The following is a 15,186-nucleotide window of genomic DNA, read 5'->3' as shown; positions in this document are numbered from 1 at the left end:
TCTTGATCTTGTCAATACTGGATCAGATTTTTTTTTTAACTTACCGTGATGTCAAATCATTAGTCATCATCATAGTAGTACATTCGAGTATATATTATACTATTTATGTTTCTACTTGAGTGTCACATTCATCTGAGGATATCTCGAAATCACTGTCAGACCAATACGCAGCGGGTTGCGTGCTCCACATCATTTTATTTAAATATGATGTACACGAAAAAAACTATAAACACGACAGATGACAGTTTCACATGCTGAACAGACAGCAATGCAAAAGATAACTACCCACAAATGACAAACCAAACACACACCTACATATAGGACTCCCAATCAGAGGCAACTAGAAACACCTGCCTCCAATTGAGAGTCCAGCACCCAAACCTACACATAGGAAAACTAACCTAGAACATACTAATTCAGAAACATACACCCAAAACCCAGGAACACATAAATAACACACCCCTCTAAACCATACACAAAAAAAAACACCATACAAAACAAACATACCTCTGCCACGCCCTGACCAAATATAATACAAATAATACCTAAATACTGGTCAGGACGTGACATTGAGAGACATACATTTTTACTATCTATTGTAGTTCTCTAAACCTGTATCAGACAAACCAGTATACATGTCAAATCTATAGGTTTACCAAACGGATTAAGTAATAGTAAAATATATTTTTACAAAAGAGAAGAGAATCATATCAAAAGTTATTTGAGCATTGCATTGTGAAATGACTTTATATATAGATGTATTGAAATGTGAAACATGTATTTCTAGATGAAACACTGATTAAGTTTGGCGAAAAAGTGAAACGTTTTGTGTGTTGTACTTTTTGATTAACTTTTGTACTAAGAGTTATGAAAATTGCACCAAACTGATAAAAAAAAAATTATAATAATTTTGCTCCTGGGTGCTGATTGCCTGAAACCATGGTAACTGTGAAATATCAAGGCTACTGCACAAACAGCAAGACAAATAGTTAGCTCAGAATTGATCAAGTAAATGCATTCCTCACTCTTACTGTTCTGCTCTGTCATGAACTCATAATGATGAACTCACAGCTGTCTCTCAATCCAGCTCCTCTTTAGAATTCGAAGAATTTCCTATCTCGCCATATAAATGCAAATAAGTCATAAAATAACCCAAGCCGCAAATAGACCTGAAATGAATTGTGGGGAAGAAATTAGAATGAAGAGAAAGAGTGCGTTCTACTTTGATGGGCAAGCCAATGAAGGAATCCTAAGTGCTGGAGAGAAGCGTGGAAGTGACTCACCCTGTTCAATTAGGCTTCTCTCACACAATGAGACCTTCTCATTAGAATGAATACAACACACTGATGCTACTTTTGGGTTTTGCATCTTCTCTCAACTGCCTCAGCCTCCATAATAACCTTAATAGCCATGGTACCACACAGACAGACGTCTCATATGACAACAAAGCTACGTGGGTAAAAACCAAGGCAGATCAGATCCGTGGTCTTTGGCTATACGTAGTTAAATATGTCCACTGTGTACAGTCTTAACAAACCAAATGATGTACCTACTGTTCTGTGTCGGGAGCTCTGGCTATAAATAAACCAACGGCAGCCATCAACACTTCTTTAAACACTACTTGGACTATAATATTTCACCATGTCGTCTGACTGATCGGCCGTGAAAATGCTTATGAGATTATTGTGCTGTGACAAATCAGCTCTGCTCTCTTTCAGCCCCCGTTACGTTCTCCGTTCTGCAGTCCAACTCCGAGCCATACAGTACGAGAGAGACGGGGAGACACAGGGAGTGTGAAATGAACATTAGCATGAGCACTTAGCATTTTAAAGGCACTGACTGTCACGTCACACTACCAGACATGAATGCAGGCTTTGAGACGCTTTCTGTAATGAAAAGCGCTATGGAAGTTGAATACATTTTTAATTACACGTTCTCTAAATAAGGCCTCTGTCTCGATCACTATCTGACTAGTCAATGTGCGACATCGAATGTACGTTCACAACGAATATTCTTTATATTTCAAATAAACATTACAGAACGTGGAGCTAATAAACAACATCTAATAATAAATACTATACAATATACCGCAAATAAATACTTATATAGAGATGTCCTCATTTTCCATTTGAAGTTTATTTACAGTTTGACTGAGGAAGTTTTCCTCCTCCCTATAATGGGCTGTTTAAAGCTCAGTGCCCCTCCCCTGTCTTCTAATCCCCCCTCCCTCCTCGGACCCCCAGACCAGACACCTCTCTCCAACTGTAGCTGGCGCTGTGCGGAGGGAGGATGGGAATGGGATTTGCTCTACCGTGTGAAGCCTGGAGAGAACGCCTGCCACTGCCTGCTCTGCTTTCCTTTCCCCCTCAGCCTCAGCTCACCCTCTTCTGTGTCTCTGCTCCTCTTTGAAGATCAAGTCTCAAGAGGATGGGTGTGTGTGTGAAACAGTATTTGTGTGTTCCTCTGTGTGTATGCGTAAGTGAGAGAGCGAGAGAGAGGGACAGGGAGAAAGAGAAAGAGAGTTTATTTTCATTTTTTAAAAATGAGCCTTTGCCCAACTCTTAGGCGTTTGTGTGTTTAAGACATTCCATTTCATTGGTTGTTTGTTTATGTGACTGTGACTGTGTGTGTGTGTGTGTGTGTGTGTGTGTGTGTGTGTGTGTGTGTGTGTGTGTGTGTGTGTGTGTGTGTGTGTGTGTGTGTGTGTGTGTGAGGTGGCAGGAATGGGAGAAATCAAAAGAGTTGAGAATGTTGGCTCCTGCCTGGGCTCGTGATTGTTTCTGCTCTTTGCTGATAAACGGAAGCTTTCCCTGCTGTCTAATCCCTCGCACCAATACAACCTACCGCAGTACACTCACACACACACACGCACCCGCGCACACACACCACTTCAGATATCCAGGAATACAGAAAAGCAAATGAATACCTTCCAATTGAATAATAAGAGCATTTCACACAGAGGAACACACATGCACGAGCGTGTGGATACACACACACAAACACACGCGTGCACGCTCAGAGCCCGACTGGACTCCCTATCAGCCGCCACAGATAAGCTGCAGTGAGTCAGTGAGGATGATAAGAGCTCAGGTCATTTGGAACGGCTTTATTTTCTTAAAACATTAAAGAAGATAGAAGGAAGGAACAAATAAATATTTATTTATTCCAACTGTCAAATCTAGCGACTAAAGTCTGCAACTCACTTTCCTTCTCTCTTAATCTCTCTCCCTCTCTCTTTTCTCTCTTTCCCTCTCGCAGTCATGCAGACAAACACACACACGCACACACACACAGCATTCTCTTACCGGAGAGTTGAAGCGCAGGTGACAGATGTTACAGGAGATGATCTGTTTCTTCTTGAGTGGCTGAGGGACGCCAAACGTGTGGTTGATCACCGCCTTCTGCACCGGGTCCATCTGCAGGACAGACAGGAGACCAGGGGTTAAATCTATCAGTCCATCCGTGACCTCTGACCCCTGATACCCCTATAAATCCACTGGGTTTGACCACAACAAAACTGCATGGAGAATTGGAGACATCTAACGGCAGCCTGAGGATGCAATGGCATGCGAGCTCTGATCCAGGGCAGTATAGTGGGAAGTAGCTCGAGAAAGGGACTTTCTGGCTCGCCCAACGCTGCCCTCTCCTCAGAGACAGAGAGGGAGGTGGGGGGGGGGGTGGCTGTGCCCGCTGTGGAGGGCTGGAACAATGTGCAAGCCATGTTACACTCAGTGTAACCAGATACATGTCTTCCCTGGCATCACTTCACAACAGTGCCTGTGTGTGTGGATGGCACTGGCTATTGTCTGATGCACAACACTAAACAATGGCTGCCCCTCAATACACACACAGGCATGAACACACACACACACACACACACACACACACACACACACACACACACACACACACACACACACACACACACACACACACACACACACACTCAAAGAAAACAGCTCTGTTTCTGTGTTGACTCTAAATAATCTGTTTTCAAAGGCCAGGTGTGGTGGGGTGTGGAATAGAAACAACCTTAAACATACCTGTCTTACAATCCCCATCCTGTGCAACACTGCCTGCCTGCTGTTCCCTCAAGGTTAACCCTACGCCCCTCTATTCTGGCTCCTTAAACAACGCGGTGCAGTGCTGCTACCTCGGGGAGTAACTAACCTTTCCCTTCCGAAGCCAAAACTGTGTCATGGAAACAGAGCTTCTCTAGACTGTGCCCTCTGGCCACCTTCACAGGGTACGCTGCACACAACTATTTGTTTTAGGGAGCTGAGAGAATGTGGCCATTGTTCGCCCGCAGCCATCCTGAACAGGCCGGTATAAATGCACCTATTGTCCGGCCCTCTTCCTCTCTCCCCCCTCCCCTCTGCAGACAGGAGCTATCTCACGGCGGGCCGCAGCTGAAACGATGATTGAGGTGCAGGGGAGGTGCAGGGAGAGACTGGGGTCTATTTGGCTCGTGAGACAGGTGCATTCATCTTCCCCCTGCACACGCCCTGAACAAAGTGTGCCTCTGCCACACCGGGCCCCAGAGAACCTGAATGTCACCATTGAGACTGGGGCAGAGTCCCAAATTCCACCCTATTCCCTATGTAGTGCACTACTTTTGACCTGGACCGGTAGTGCACAAGGAATAGGGTGCCATTTAGGACACAGCCTAGGAAAGAGGAAAGGTGAGACTGGAAGAGGGGGAAGGGTCCTGGTGATTAATTCCATAGCTGTATTGGTCTGCTGTGTGTTATATTAGCTAGGTCACATAGCCGCTATAGGCTAATTATTCTGTGCCAGAAGTCTAAGGTGGGTGTTATTTGCTGTTATTAACTCTTGAAGGCTGGTTGAATTCTAGGGAGTTGGTGGCAAGCGAAAGGCTACGTAACACATCTGCTAGCTGTATGCTAGAGAAGTAGTGGCTCATAGATGACTTCATAGTGTGGTGATACTGTCGTTTTCTTGTGGTGTGTTTTTTCTGTGCTGGAAGGCAGGTTGTATGAATAATGCAGCCGTTACTACTACTAATACTGCTGCTCTGACTGGTTGGCTAGTTTACTCCCTAGCTTTGTGATTGGCTAGGCAGGGTTTCCCACGACCACCTGATACAGGACACGTGCACGCTCCCATACCACCATCTGATACAGGACACGTGCACGCTCCCAGACCACCATCTGATACAGGACACGTGCACGCTCCCAGACCACCATCTGATACAGGACACGTGCACGCTCCCAGACCACCATCTGATACAGGACACGTGCACGCTCCCAGACCACCATCTGATACAGGACACGTGCACGCTCCCAGACCACCATCTGATACAGGACACGTGCACGCTCCCATACCACCATCTGATACAGGACACGTGCACACTCCCAGAAGACCATCTGATACAGGACACGTGCACACTCCCAGAAGACCATCTGATACAGGACATCAATTAGCCTTTTAAAATGATAAACTTGGATTAGCTAATACAACGTGCCATTGGAACACAGGAGTGATGGTTGCTGATAATGGGCCTCTGTACGCCTACGTAGATATTCCATAAAAAAAATCTGCCATTTCCAGCTACAATAGTCATTTATAACATTAACAATGTCTACAGTACACTGTATTTGTGATCAATTTTATGTTATTTTAATGGACATTTCTAAGTGACCCCAAACTTTTGAACGGTAGTGTACACTATATAGGCAAATTGTAGTTGTCAATATGAATGGTCATTCTGATACACTACATGGACAAAATGTATGCGGACACCCATTCAAATGAGTGGATTTGGCTATTTCAGTCACACCTGTTAATGACAGGGGTATAAAATCGAGCACACTGCCATGCAATCTACATAGACAAACATTGGCAGTAGAATGGCCTGTACTGAAGAGCTCAGTGACTTTCAATGTGGCACCGTCATAGGACGTCACCTTTCCAACAAGTCAGTTTGTCATATTTCTGCCCTGCTAGAGCTGCCCCGGTTAACTGTAAGGGCTGGAGCAACAATGGCTCAGCCCCTAAGTGGAAACACTTACTATCGAGTTCCAAACTGCCACTGGAAGCAACGTCAGCACAATAACTGTTAGTCGGGAGCTTCACGAAATGGGTTTCCATGGCCGAGCAGCCGCACACAAGACTAAGATCACCATGCCCAATACCAAGCGTCAGCTGGAGCAGTGGAAACGCATTCTCTGGAGTGATGAATCACACTTCTCCATGTGGCAGTCCGACAGACGAATCTGAGTTTGGCGGATGCCTGGAGAACGCTACTTGCCCCTATGCATAGTGCCAACTGTAAAGTTTGGTGGAGGAGAAATAATGGTCTGGGGCTGTTTTTCATGGTTTGGGCTAGGCCCCTTAGTTCCAGTGAAGGGAAATCTTAACGCTACAGCATACAATGACATTCTAAATTATTTTCTGCTTCCAAAGTTGTGGCAACAGTTTGGGGAAGGCCCTTTCCTGTTTCAGCATGACAATGCCCCCGTGCACAAAGCGAGGTCCATACAGAAATGTTTTGTAGAGATCGGTGTGGAAGAACTTGACTGGCCTGCACAGAGCCCTGACCTCAACCCCATCAAACACCTTTGAGATGAATTGAAACGTTGATTGCGAGCCAGGCCTAATCGCCCAACATCAGTGCCCAACCTCACTATTGCTCTTGTGGCTGAATGGAAGCAAGTCCCCACAGAAATGTTCCAAAATCTAGTGGAAAGCCTTCCCAGAAGAGTGGAGGCTGTTGTAGCGGCAAATGATTTTGGAATGAGATGTTTGACAAGCAGATGTCCACATACTCTTGGTCATGTAGTGAGCGCGCACACACACACACACACACACACACACACACACACACACACACACACACACACACACACACACACACACACACACACACACACACACACACACACACACACACACACACACACACACACACACACCCTGTAAGAGAAGGATCAAAAGACTCACCATTTCTTAATTCTGGACACAGAAGCATCTGAAGCAATGTAACCAGCAGACTGCAGGTGTGTAAAGCTGTGTGGCTTATAGGTGTGTTCGAAAACAAAAGATATGTGGGCTTGTCTCTGGGATGCTGGTATTAAATCTTCCACGATGCTGAGGGGGAAAACACTCTAGGAATAACGATTATACCTCAAAGCCCAGGAGAAATGAAAAGTTCCAACTACTACAGGCTGTAACAAGCGTCTGTGGGACCGGGAGACAAGTCTAGCACCGTGAGGGGCTGAAGGGTCAGCAGTCAATAAAATGGTCATTAAAACAGTAGTATGGTTGTTGATTATTACATCATCAGAATCCCTGGACGCCCAGTCAGCAGCTCAGCGTGAGCTCACTCAACCCCTCCTCCTCTATACGGCATTCTTTCCTTCTAACATGATATTTAACATTTTCAAAACAGCACAGTCAACATATATACAAAACAACAGCGATGTCGAGGTCTTCCAAAAGTAGAACATGTTAGAATATGCAAATAAGAAAATAATGTCATTGTATTCTACTCAACTCATTACTCTATTTTTTACAGTTATTTTTCTGTTATATTTGTTTGTATCATTTTTCCATGGTAGAATCAAGTATATTTCAATTTCATACATTGTCAATATATATCCCCTTCCCTCACTCTCAAATGATTATATGTGCTTATTTCTATTTGGAGTACATTTCATTTAGAGTACAGTTAAAATACATGAACTATATTTTAATTTACAGATCTCTTAAAAATGTCACTCTTACTTCCCTTCTCTTAAATCCCCCAAGAACCGATACTGTCTTTTTCTGGTCACCTTGGTTCCCTATCTGTCTAGTGGGTGGAGCCTTTGACAATGTCCGCACATAGGTGGGCGTGACTCTACAATACTAACAGATATATTGGGATTTAAGGTAATGGCATCAGGCACTTTGAGTAGCCTATTGTTTCAGACATCTTAAGCTCATGAAATATGACTAGGTGATGTTGATGTGCCATGCCGTGCTGTGTGACTCACTGTGCTGAAGTTAGGGAAGAGGCTGAGGGGAGAAGATCCATTGAGCCTGAAAGGCAGGAAGTGCTTGAGGTCGAGGTGGGGCTGTAGGGGCCGTCCCGGGACAGGCAGGGAGGCCAGGAGGGGGTTGCCCTGGGCAGAGGTGCCTGGATGGAACACAACAGGGTTAGACAAACACTCAGAACAATCATGAGAGACCCTTTGATGTCTCTTTCTGTCTCTTCTCACTACCAGTGAGTTTGGTAGGTAAGGAGTGAGGTAAGGTGATGTGTGAGGTGTGGGAGGCAAGGTGTGAGGTGTGGGGGGTGTGAGGTAAGGTGGGAGGTAAGGTGTGAGGTGTCGAAAGTGGGAAGTAAGGTGGGAGGTAAGATGTGAGGTAAGGTGTGAGGTAAGGTGTGAGGTAAGGTGGGAAGTGTGAGGTAAGGTGTGAGTTGTGAGGTAAGATGGGAGGTGTGAGGTGGGAGGTAAGGTGTGAGGTAAGGTGGGAGAAAAGTTGTGAGGTAAGGAGTGAGGTAAGGTGGGAGGTGTGAGGTAAGGTGTGAGATGGGAGTGAGGTGTGAGGTAAGGTGTGAGGTATGGTGGATGTAAACTGTGAGGTAAGGTGGGAGGTGTGAGGTAAGGTGTGAGATGGGAGGTAAGGTGGTAGGTAAGGTGGGAGGTGGGGGGGCTTGGCATGTGAGCAACCCCCCTTCACGACCCCCCTACATCCTATCACCCCACTGCCAGAGCTAATCCTTCAAGGACGTGCACCGGGCGCTCACGTATACACACACACACACACATATTATTTAATTACAGATTTATTGGCTGTGAGAGAGGAGTGCCTGGCCTGCACCGTACGAGCTGGGAAGATGATACCGGATATCAAATGGACCAGGGATGAAGAGATTTCTAATTTTCCAGCTGGCTGCGTTTCAGTGGGCCGGTGCTGAGCTGGGTACTTATCCCACCGCCAGGATCAATCATCAGTATCATCTCTGGGTCGCCAGACCTGCCCTGAGCATGCGCACTGCAACACACCGTTACAACACACACCATGGATACGATAGGAGGATGAGGAGATATCAGGACACAATAACACACACCTTAGACAGAGAAGAGATTGACCTCGTAATAACACACACCTTAGAAAAAAAGGAAATTGATCCCATAACAATGGTCACCTCTGAAAGAGAGGAGATTGTCTGGTACATTACGACCCATAAGACCTATCTACGCTAAGTCACAGCTGAGCTTGGTAAAGTATTAGATGCTAAAACATGGGTGGTTCTAGGTGGTTGCTATACAGTACGTCATAACAAACAGCAGATCAGGAGGTGAGACCTTATACATAGTACCACTGTCCTCACAAAGCCAAGGACCTGCAATATAATATAGCCATATAACACAACGAGTGAAGACTAGCTATTCATTATATATTACACAAGACTGGTATGATGATGTATGTATGTACAGTTGAAGTCGGAAGTTTACATACAATTAGGTTGGAGTCATTAAAACTCATTTTTCAACCACTCCACAAATGTATTGTTAACAAACTATAGTTTTGGCAAGTCGGTTAGGACATCTACTTTGTGCATGACACAAGTCATTTTTCCAACAATTGTTTACAAGGTCGCTCAGCAAGGAAGAAGCCACTGCTCCAAAACCGCCATAAGAAAGCCAGACTACGGTTTGCAACTGCACATGGGGACAAAGATCATAGTTTTTGGAGAAATGTCCTCTGTTCTGATGAAACAAAAATAAAACCGTTTGGCCATAAAGACCATCGTTATGTTAGGAGGAAAAAGGGGGAGGCTTGCAAGCCGAAAAACACCATCCCAACCGTGAAGCATTGGGGTGGCAGCATCATGTTGTGGGTGTGCTTTGCTGCAGGAGGGACTGGTGCACTTCACATAATAGATGACGTCATGGGGAAGGGAAATTATGTGGATATATTGAAGCAACATCTCAAGACATCAGTCAGGAAGTAAAAGCTTGGTCGCAAATGGGTCTTCCAAATGGCCAATGACCCCAAGCATACTTCCAAATTTGTGGCAAAATGGTTTAAGGACAACACAGTCAAGGTATTGGAGTGGCTATCACAAAGCCCTGACCTCAATCCTATAGAAAATTTGTAGGCAGAACTGAAAAAGTGTGTGCGAGCAAGGAGGTCTACAAACCTGACTCAGTTACACCAGCTCTGTCATGAGGCATGGGCCAAAATTCACCCAATTTAGTGTGGGAAGCTTGTGGAAGGCTACCTGAAACGTTTGACCCAAGTTAAACAATTTAAAGGCAATGCTACCAAATACTAATTGAGTGTATGTAAACTTCTGACCCACTGGGAATGTGATGAAAGAAATAAAAGCTGAAATAAATCATTCTCTCTACTATTATTCTGACATTTCACATTCTTAAAATAAAGTGGTGATCCTAACTGACCTAAAACAGGGAATTTTTACTAGGATTAAATGTCAGAAATTGTGAAAAACTGAGTAAGTAACCAAGTAAGTTAGTAAGTAAGTAAGTTAGTAAGTAAGTAAGTAAGTAAGTATGTATGTATGTATGTATGTATGTATGTATGTATGTATGTATGGGACAAGCATGTATGTATGTATGTATGTATGTATGGGGCATCTGTGATGGACATGACAGAATAACAATGGGGAAGGCAGCAGTCCTGACAGCCGTCTGCCTCACGGTTTGATATCAGATTGACAACCATCCCCTCCCCCTCTCTAGCATGAGTGCCGTGTATGCGTCCCAAATGGCACCCTATGCCCTACATAGTGCACTACTTTTGACCAGGGAAAAGGGTGCCATTTGAGACGCAGCTTTATGATTGGTCGGTGGAGCTGAGGAGTAAAGGGGCAACGCTGGAGCCCCAGGCATATGTTCACCGTGCTGGTTAGAGGCCTGGCTGTGTCTGCCCCCAGCTGGGTGCTGGGTGAGGACGGCCCACTGCTGTCTGTCTTCCGCCCACAGAGACGGCATGGAGGGTGGACATCAACTCCAGTCACGTGGGCCCCAGCCTTCCACCACGAGATGTCACACTCGTGAGAAGGAGCAGGGTTAGCCTAGCTTAGAGGACAGTTATCAGCTGATAGAGAGGGAGGGAGGGAGGGATGCACTCTCTGTGGCTCCCAATACAGTTGATTAAATAAGAGGCTGGCTGTTTGCCTGTTTGGATGATAAGACTAGCGGCGTGCTGAGGCACACGCATAGGAATCAAGGAATGTACAACAGCCAGCCACAGACAACTGAGTGGTTGCTCTCTGTGTACCGGAGACAGATGTGGAAGGTGAGTACCACATAAAACCCATACTAACATACCTCCAGCCACGCACCTCCAGGAAACAAATGACACACAGAGGGAATAAACACACACGCACGGATAGACATGTTCTCAAAGCCTATGTGAATGCACTAGGTGTACGCCACTGAAATCTGTATTACGGTGTAGCGGTACACAAAAACAAACACATCATACATACAACAGAAGGGAAGGAGTACATAAAGTGTGTGTGTGTGTGTGTGTGTGTGTGTGGGGACGTGTTAGGGAGGAGGGGTAGGCTGATTCGGCCCTGAAGCCACAGCTAACCTCCTTCTATCACATTGCGTCATTCTCATTTAATGTGGTGTGTAATGAGTGTGTGTGTGTGTGTGTGTTGTCTGTCCAAAGACACACCGGTGTGCAGGCTCTGATGTGTTTATGCATCAGTGGCTGTCCAGACAACAAGACTTCTGTGTTAAAACAGAATGTCCAGTCCAGACTGTGGGAGAGGACTCTGCTTACTGTGCTGACTGTCTCTAGAACTTAATCCACACTCCTCTTCCTCCACTGACCATCACAACACCACATTTCGCCTTAACACATGACTCAGTTACACAACATCTACCATCATCAGGCACAGCATGATGTTCATCAAAACCTTATGTGATTACATTACGAACACTATTTCCACATTGACTGTGGTACATTTTTTTAAATTGTATTTTTTGTCCCTTTTTCTCCCCAATTTTGTGATATCCAATTACGATCTTGTCTCATCGCTGCAACTCGTGAGAGGCAAAGGTCGAGTCATGCGTCCTCCGAAACATGACTCGCCAAACCACACTTCTTAACACCCGCCCGCATCAATGTGCTGGAGGAAACACTGTTCAACTGACGACCGAGTCAGCCTGCAAGCGCCCGGCCCGCCACAAGGACTCGACAGATTGCGATGAGCCAAACCCTCCCCTAACCCAGACGACACTAGGCCAATTGTACGCCACCCTATGGGACTCCCAGTCACAGCCGGTTGTGACACAGCCTGGGAATGAACCCGGGTCTGTAGTGACACCTCAAGCACTGCGATAGAGTGCCTTAGACCACTGCGCCACACGGGAGGCCTGAGACTGCGGTTTTTAATAGAAAAAAATGTATGCATATACACCTACCCATTTCAGGGTTTGTCTTTATTTTTACTATTTTCTACATTTTAGAATAATTGTAAAGACAATAGAAGACATCAAAAGTCATGTAGTAACCAGAAAAGTGTTAAAAAAAATCAAAATAGCCACCCTTTTCCTTGATGACAGCTTTGCACACCCTTGGCATTCTCTCAACCAGCTTCATGAGGTAGTCACCTGGAATGCATTTCAATTAACAGGTGTGCCTTGTTAAAAGTTCATTTGTGGAATTTCTTTCCTTCTTAATACGTTTGAGCCAAATCAGTTATGTTGCAACAAGGTAGGGGTGGTATACAGAAGATAGCCCTATTTGGTAAAAGACCAAGTCCATATTATGGCAAGAACAGCTTAAATAAGCAAAGAGAAATGACCACTCCATCATTAATTGAAGACATGAAGGTCAGTCAATCCGGAACATTTCAAGAACTTGGAAAGTTTCTTCAAGTGCAGTCACAAAAACCATCAAGCGCTATGATGAAATTGGCTCTCATGAGGACCGCCACAGGAAAGGAAAACCCAGAGTTACCTCTGCTGCAGAGGATAAGTTCATTAAAGTTACCAGCCTCAGAAATTGCAGTCCAAATAAATGTTTCACAGTGTTCAAGTAAAAGACACATCTCAACATCAACTGTTCAGAGGGGGCTGTGTGAATCAGGCCTTCACGGTCAAATTGCTGCAAAGAAACCACTGCTAAAGGACACCAATAAGAAGACTTTCTTGGGCCAAGAAACATTCCTTTGGTCTGATGAGTCCAAATTTGAGATTTTTGGTTCCAACCGCCGTGTCTTTATGAGACGCAGAGTACGTGAACGGACGATCTCCGCATGTGTGGTTCCCACCGTGAACCTCAACCCAATTAAGATGGTTTGAGATGAGCTGGACTGCAGAGTGAAGGAAAAGCAGCCAACAAGTGCTCAGCATATGTGGGAACCCCTTCAAGACTGTTGGAAAAGCATTCCAGGTGAAGCTGGTTGAGAGAATGCCAAGAGTGTGCAAAGCTGTCATCAAGGCAAAGGGTGGCTACTTTGAAGAATTTAAAATCAAAAATATATTTTGATTTGTATAACTCTTTTTTGTTTACTACATGATTCCATATGTGTTATTTCATTGTGTTGATGTCTTCACTATTATTCTACAATGTAGAAAATTGTAAAAAATTAAGAAAAACCCTTGAATGAGTAGCTGTGTCCAAACTTTAGACTGGTTCTGTATTTCTGGCCTTTGTGTAAGCCCCTCCCCTTTTGCCTTTATAATGATTTACATTTTAGTCATTTAGCAGGCGCTCTTATTCAGTGCAACTTACAGGATCAATTAGGGTAAAGTGTCTTGCTCAAGGGCACGTCGACAGCTTTTTAACCTAGGGAATTCAAACCAATGACTTTTCGGTTACTGGTCCAACGCTCATAAGCGCTAGACTACCTATTCCCCATCGTTATTCTCCCACCACCCCTCAAACCTCCCTAACCCCCATTGAGTGGTGGAGGATGGAGGGAGGGAAGGAAGGAAGGAAGGAGAGAGGAAAGGCTGCATGTCTATTTACAGCCCTTTGTAATTATCTGTGTTGGTTGGCACAGTGGGCTTGGTTCAGAACCAGCTGATTGGATCCCTCCCCGATCCCTCTCTCTCTCTAACAAACAGAGATGGACAGGGCGCTGCAGGACAACATAAAGAAGACAGCAGGCTCCTAAAGATGCGTCCGCCGGCTGTAGAGGACCTTCATGTGGTAGCAGTGATGTGGTGCAGAGCAGAGTGGGGGAGTGGACAGGGAGACAGAGACCTGAGGGTGGCAGGGTGGCATAATGCCCTATGGACATCACTACTGCTGCTGTGTCCTTCAGCAAGGTTGACAGGAAGCCCTAGAGCCACATAGGACATAAAGGACATAAAATGACTTCCGTTCTATTTCGGTAGTCTGAATGTCCAACGTTAATGTCCTGTATTGTACTGTAAGAGAGGGAAGGCAGATCATTCAGATCCTGAGCTGGATGTGCCTTTTGTTTATGGCTTTGTCACTGAGACTAGTCACTGTGGTGAAAGATATGGGCTCTCGACTGATTGGCAAACGCCCCAAGGACAATCACAGCCACATGAATACACCGCTGACACTAACTCAGGTTTAAAATGGTTCAGCGCTATTAACTGCTGAGCAATGTAATGTATTCTGTCAGATAAACTGTCATATCCAGCTGGGTAAACGGAACTCATGTAGGAATGTAGGCCCGGTGCTTGTCCATGGATTCCATTAAAGGGAGAAAACATGCTCCTTTAGTGAAGGGCCAGTATCACAATAAGAGCATGTGAGTGCGAGCCCAGTTCGTTTTATGCTAATAAGATAATACCATTTTTGTTTTATAACTCCAAACATTCCGCCACTACCCCCTCCGTCTGTGTGTGTGTTCTCTTGAGATGCTCCTCTTACACAACCCCTGAATGCCTGACGGAGCTCTTCATCATAACTTACCAAATGTGCACACTTAGGGACGAGGAGTGACACGCACAGTCCCAGTCAGTCACAAGGCTGTTGCTCATGCTAGGCTCTGTCCCCCGAGCCTCTAATAGGCAGCCATAGCCTGCCTCAGACCATGCACTGATAGGTCAGGATGTGACAAGGTAGTATCAGCCCAGAACTACAATTCCTAGGTTATAAATAGAACTGGTAGCCAACTCTTAGATTGCAACCATATACGTATAGGGCACTACTTGAGTAACCCAGTGGACTCTAGTCAAAAGTGCACTAAATAGAGTGCCATTTGGGATG

The 15,186-nt window shown here is 45.1% G+C and overlaps 1 protein-coding gene across 3 annotated transcripts in view; it reads right to left on the bottom strand.

The window, feature by feature from the left end:
- Nucleotides 1-15,186, bottom strand: part of LOC106607288 (zinc finger protein 385D) — a 181,643-nt gene that overhangs the window by 19,011 nt on the left and 147,446 nt on the right. For all 3 annotated transcript variants that reach the window (XM_014204102.3, XM_014204101.3, XM_014204104.3), the window contains 2 exons: nucleotides 7,998-8,140; nucleotides 3,306-3,416 (listed from right to left, as the gene is read on the bottom strand). In XM_014204102.3, the coding sequence (XP_014059577.1) occupies nucleotides 3,306-3,416; nucleotides 7,998-8,140 (254 nt within the window). The remainder of the gene's footprint in view (nucleotides 1-3,305; nucleotides 3,417-7,997; nucleotides 8,141-15,186) is intronic.

The sequence above is a fragment of the Salmo salar genome, chromosome 06 (genome assembly GCF_965601325.2).
Source record: "Salmo salar chromosome 06, fSalSal1, whole genome shotgun sequence".
NCBI classification, from domain to species: Eukaryota; Metazoa; Chordata; class Actinopteri; order Salmoniformes; family Salmonidae; genus Salmo; species Salmo salar.
The sequence above is the reverse complement of the archived record's forward strand: the minus strand, read 5'-3'. Positions and strand labels throughout refer to the sequence as shown.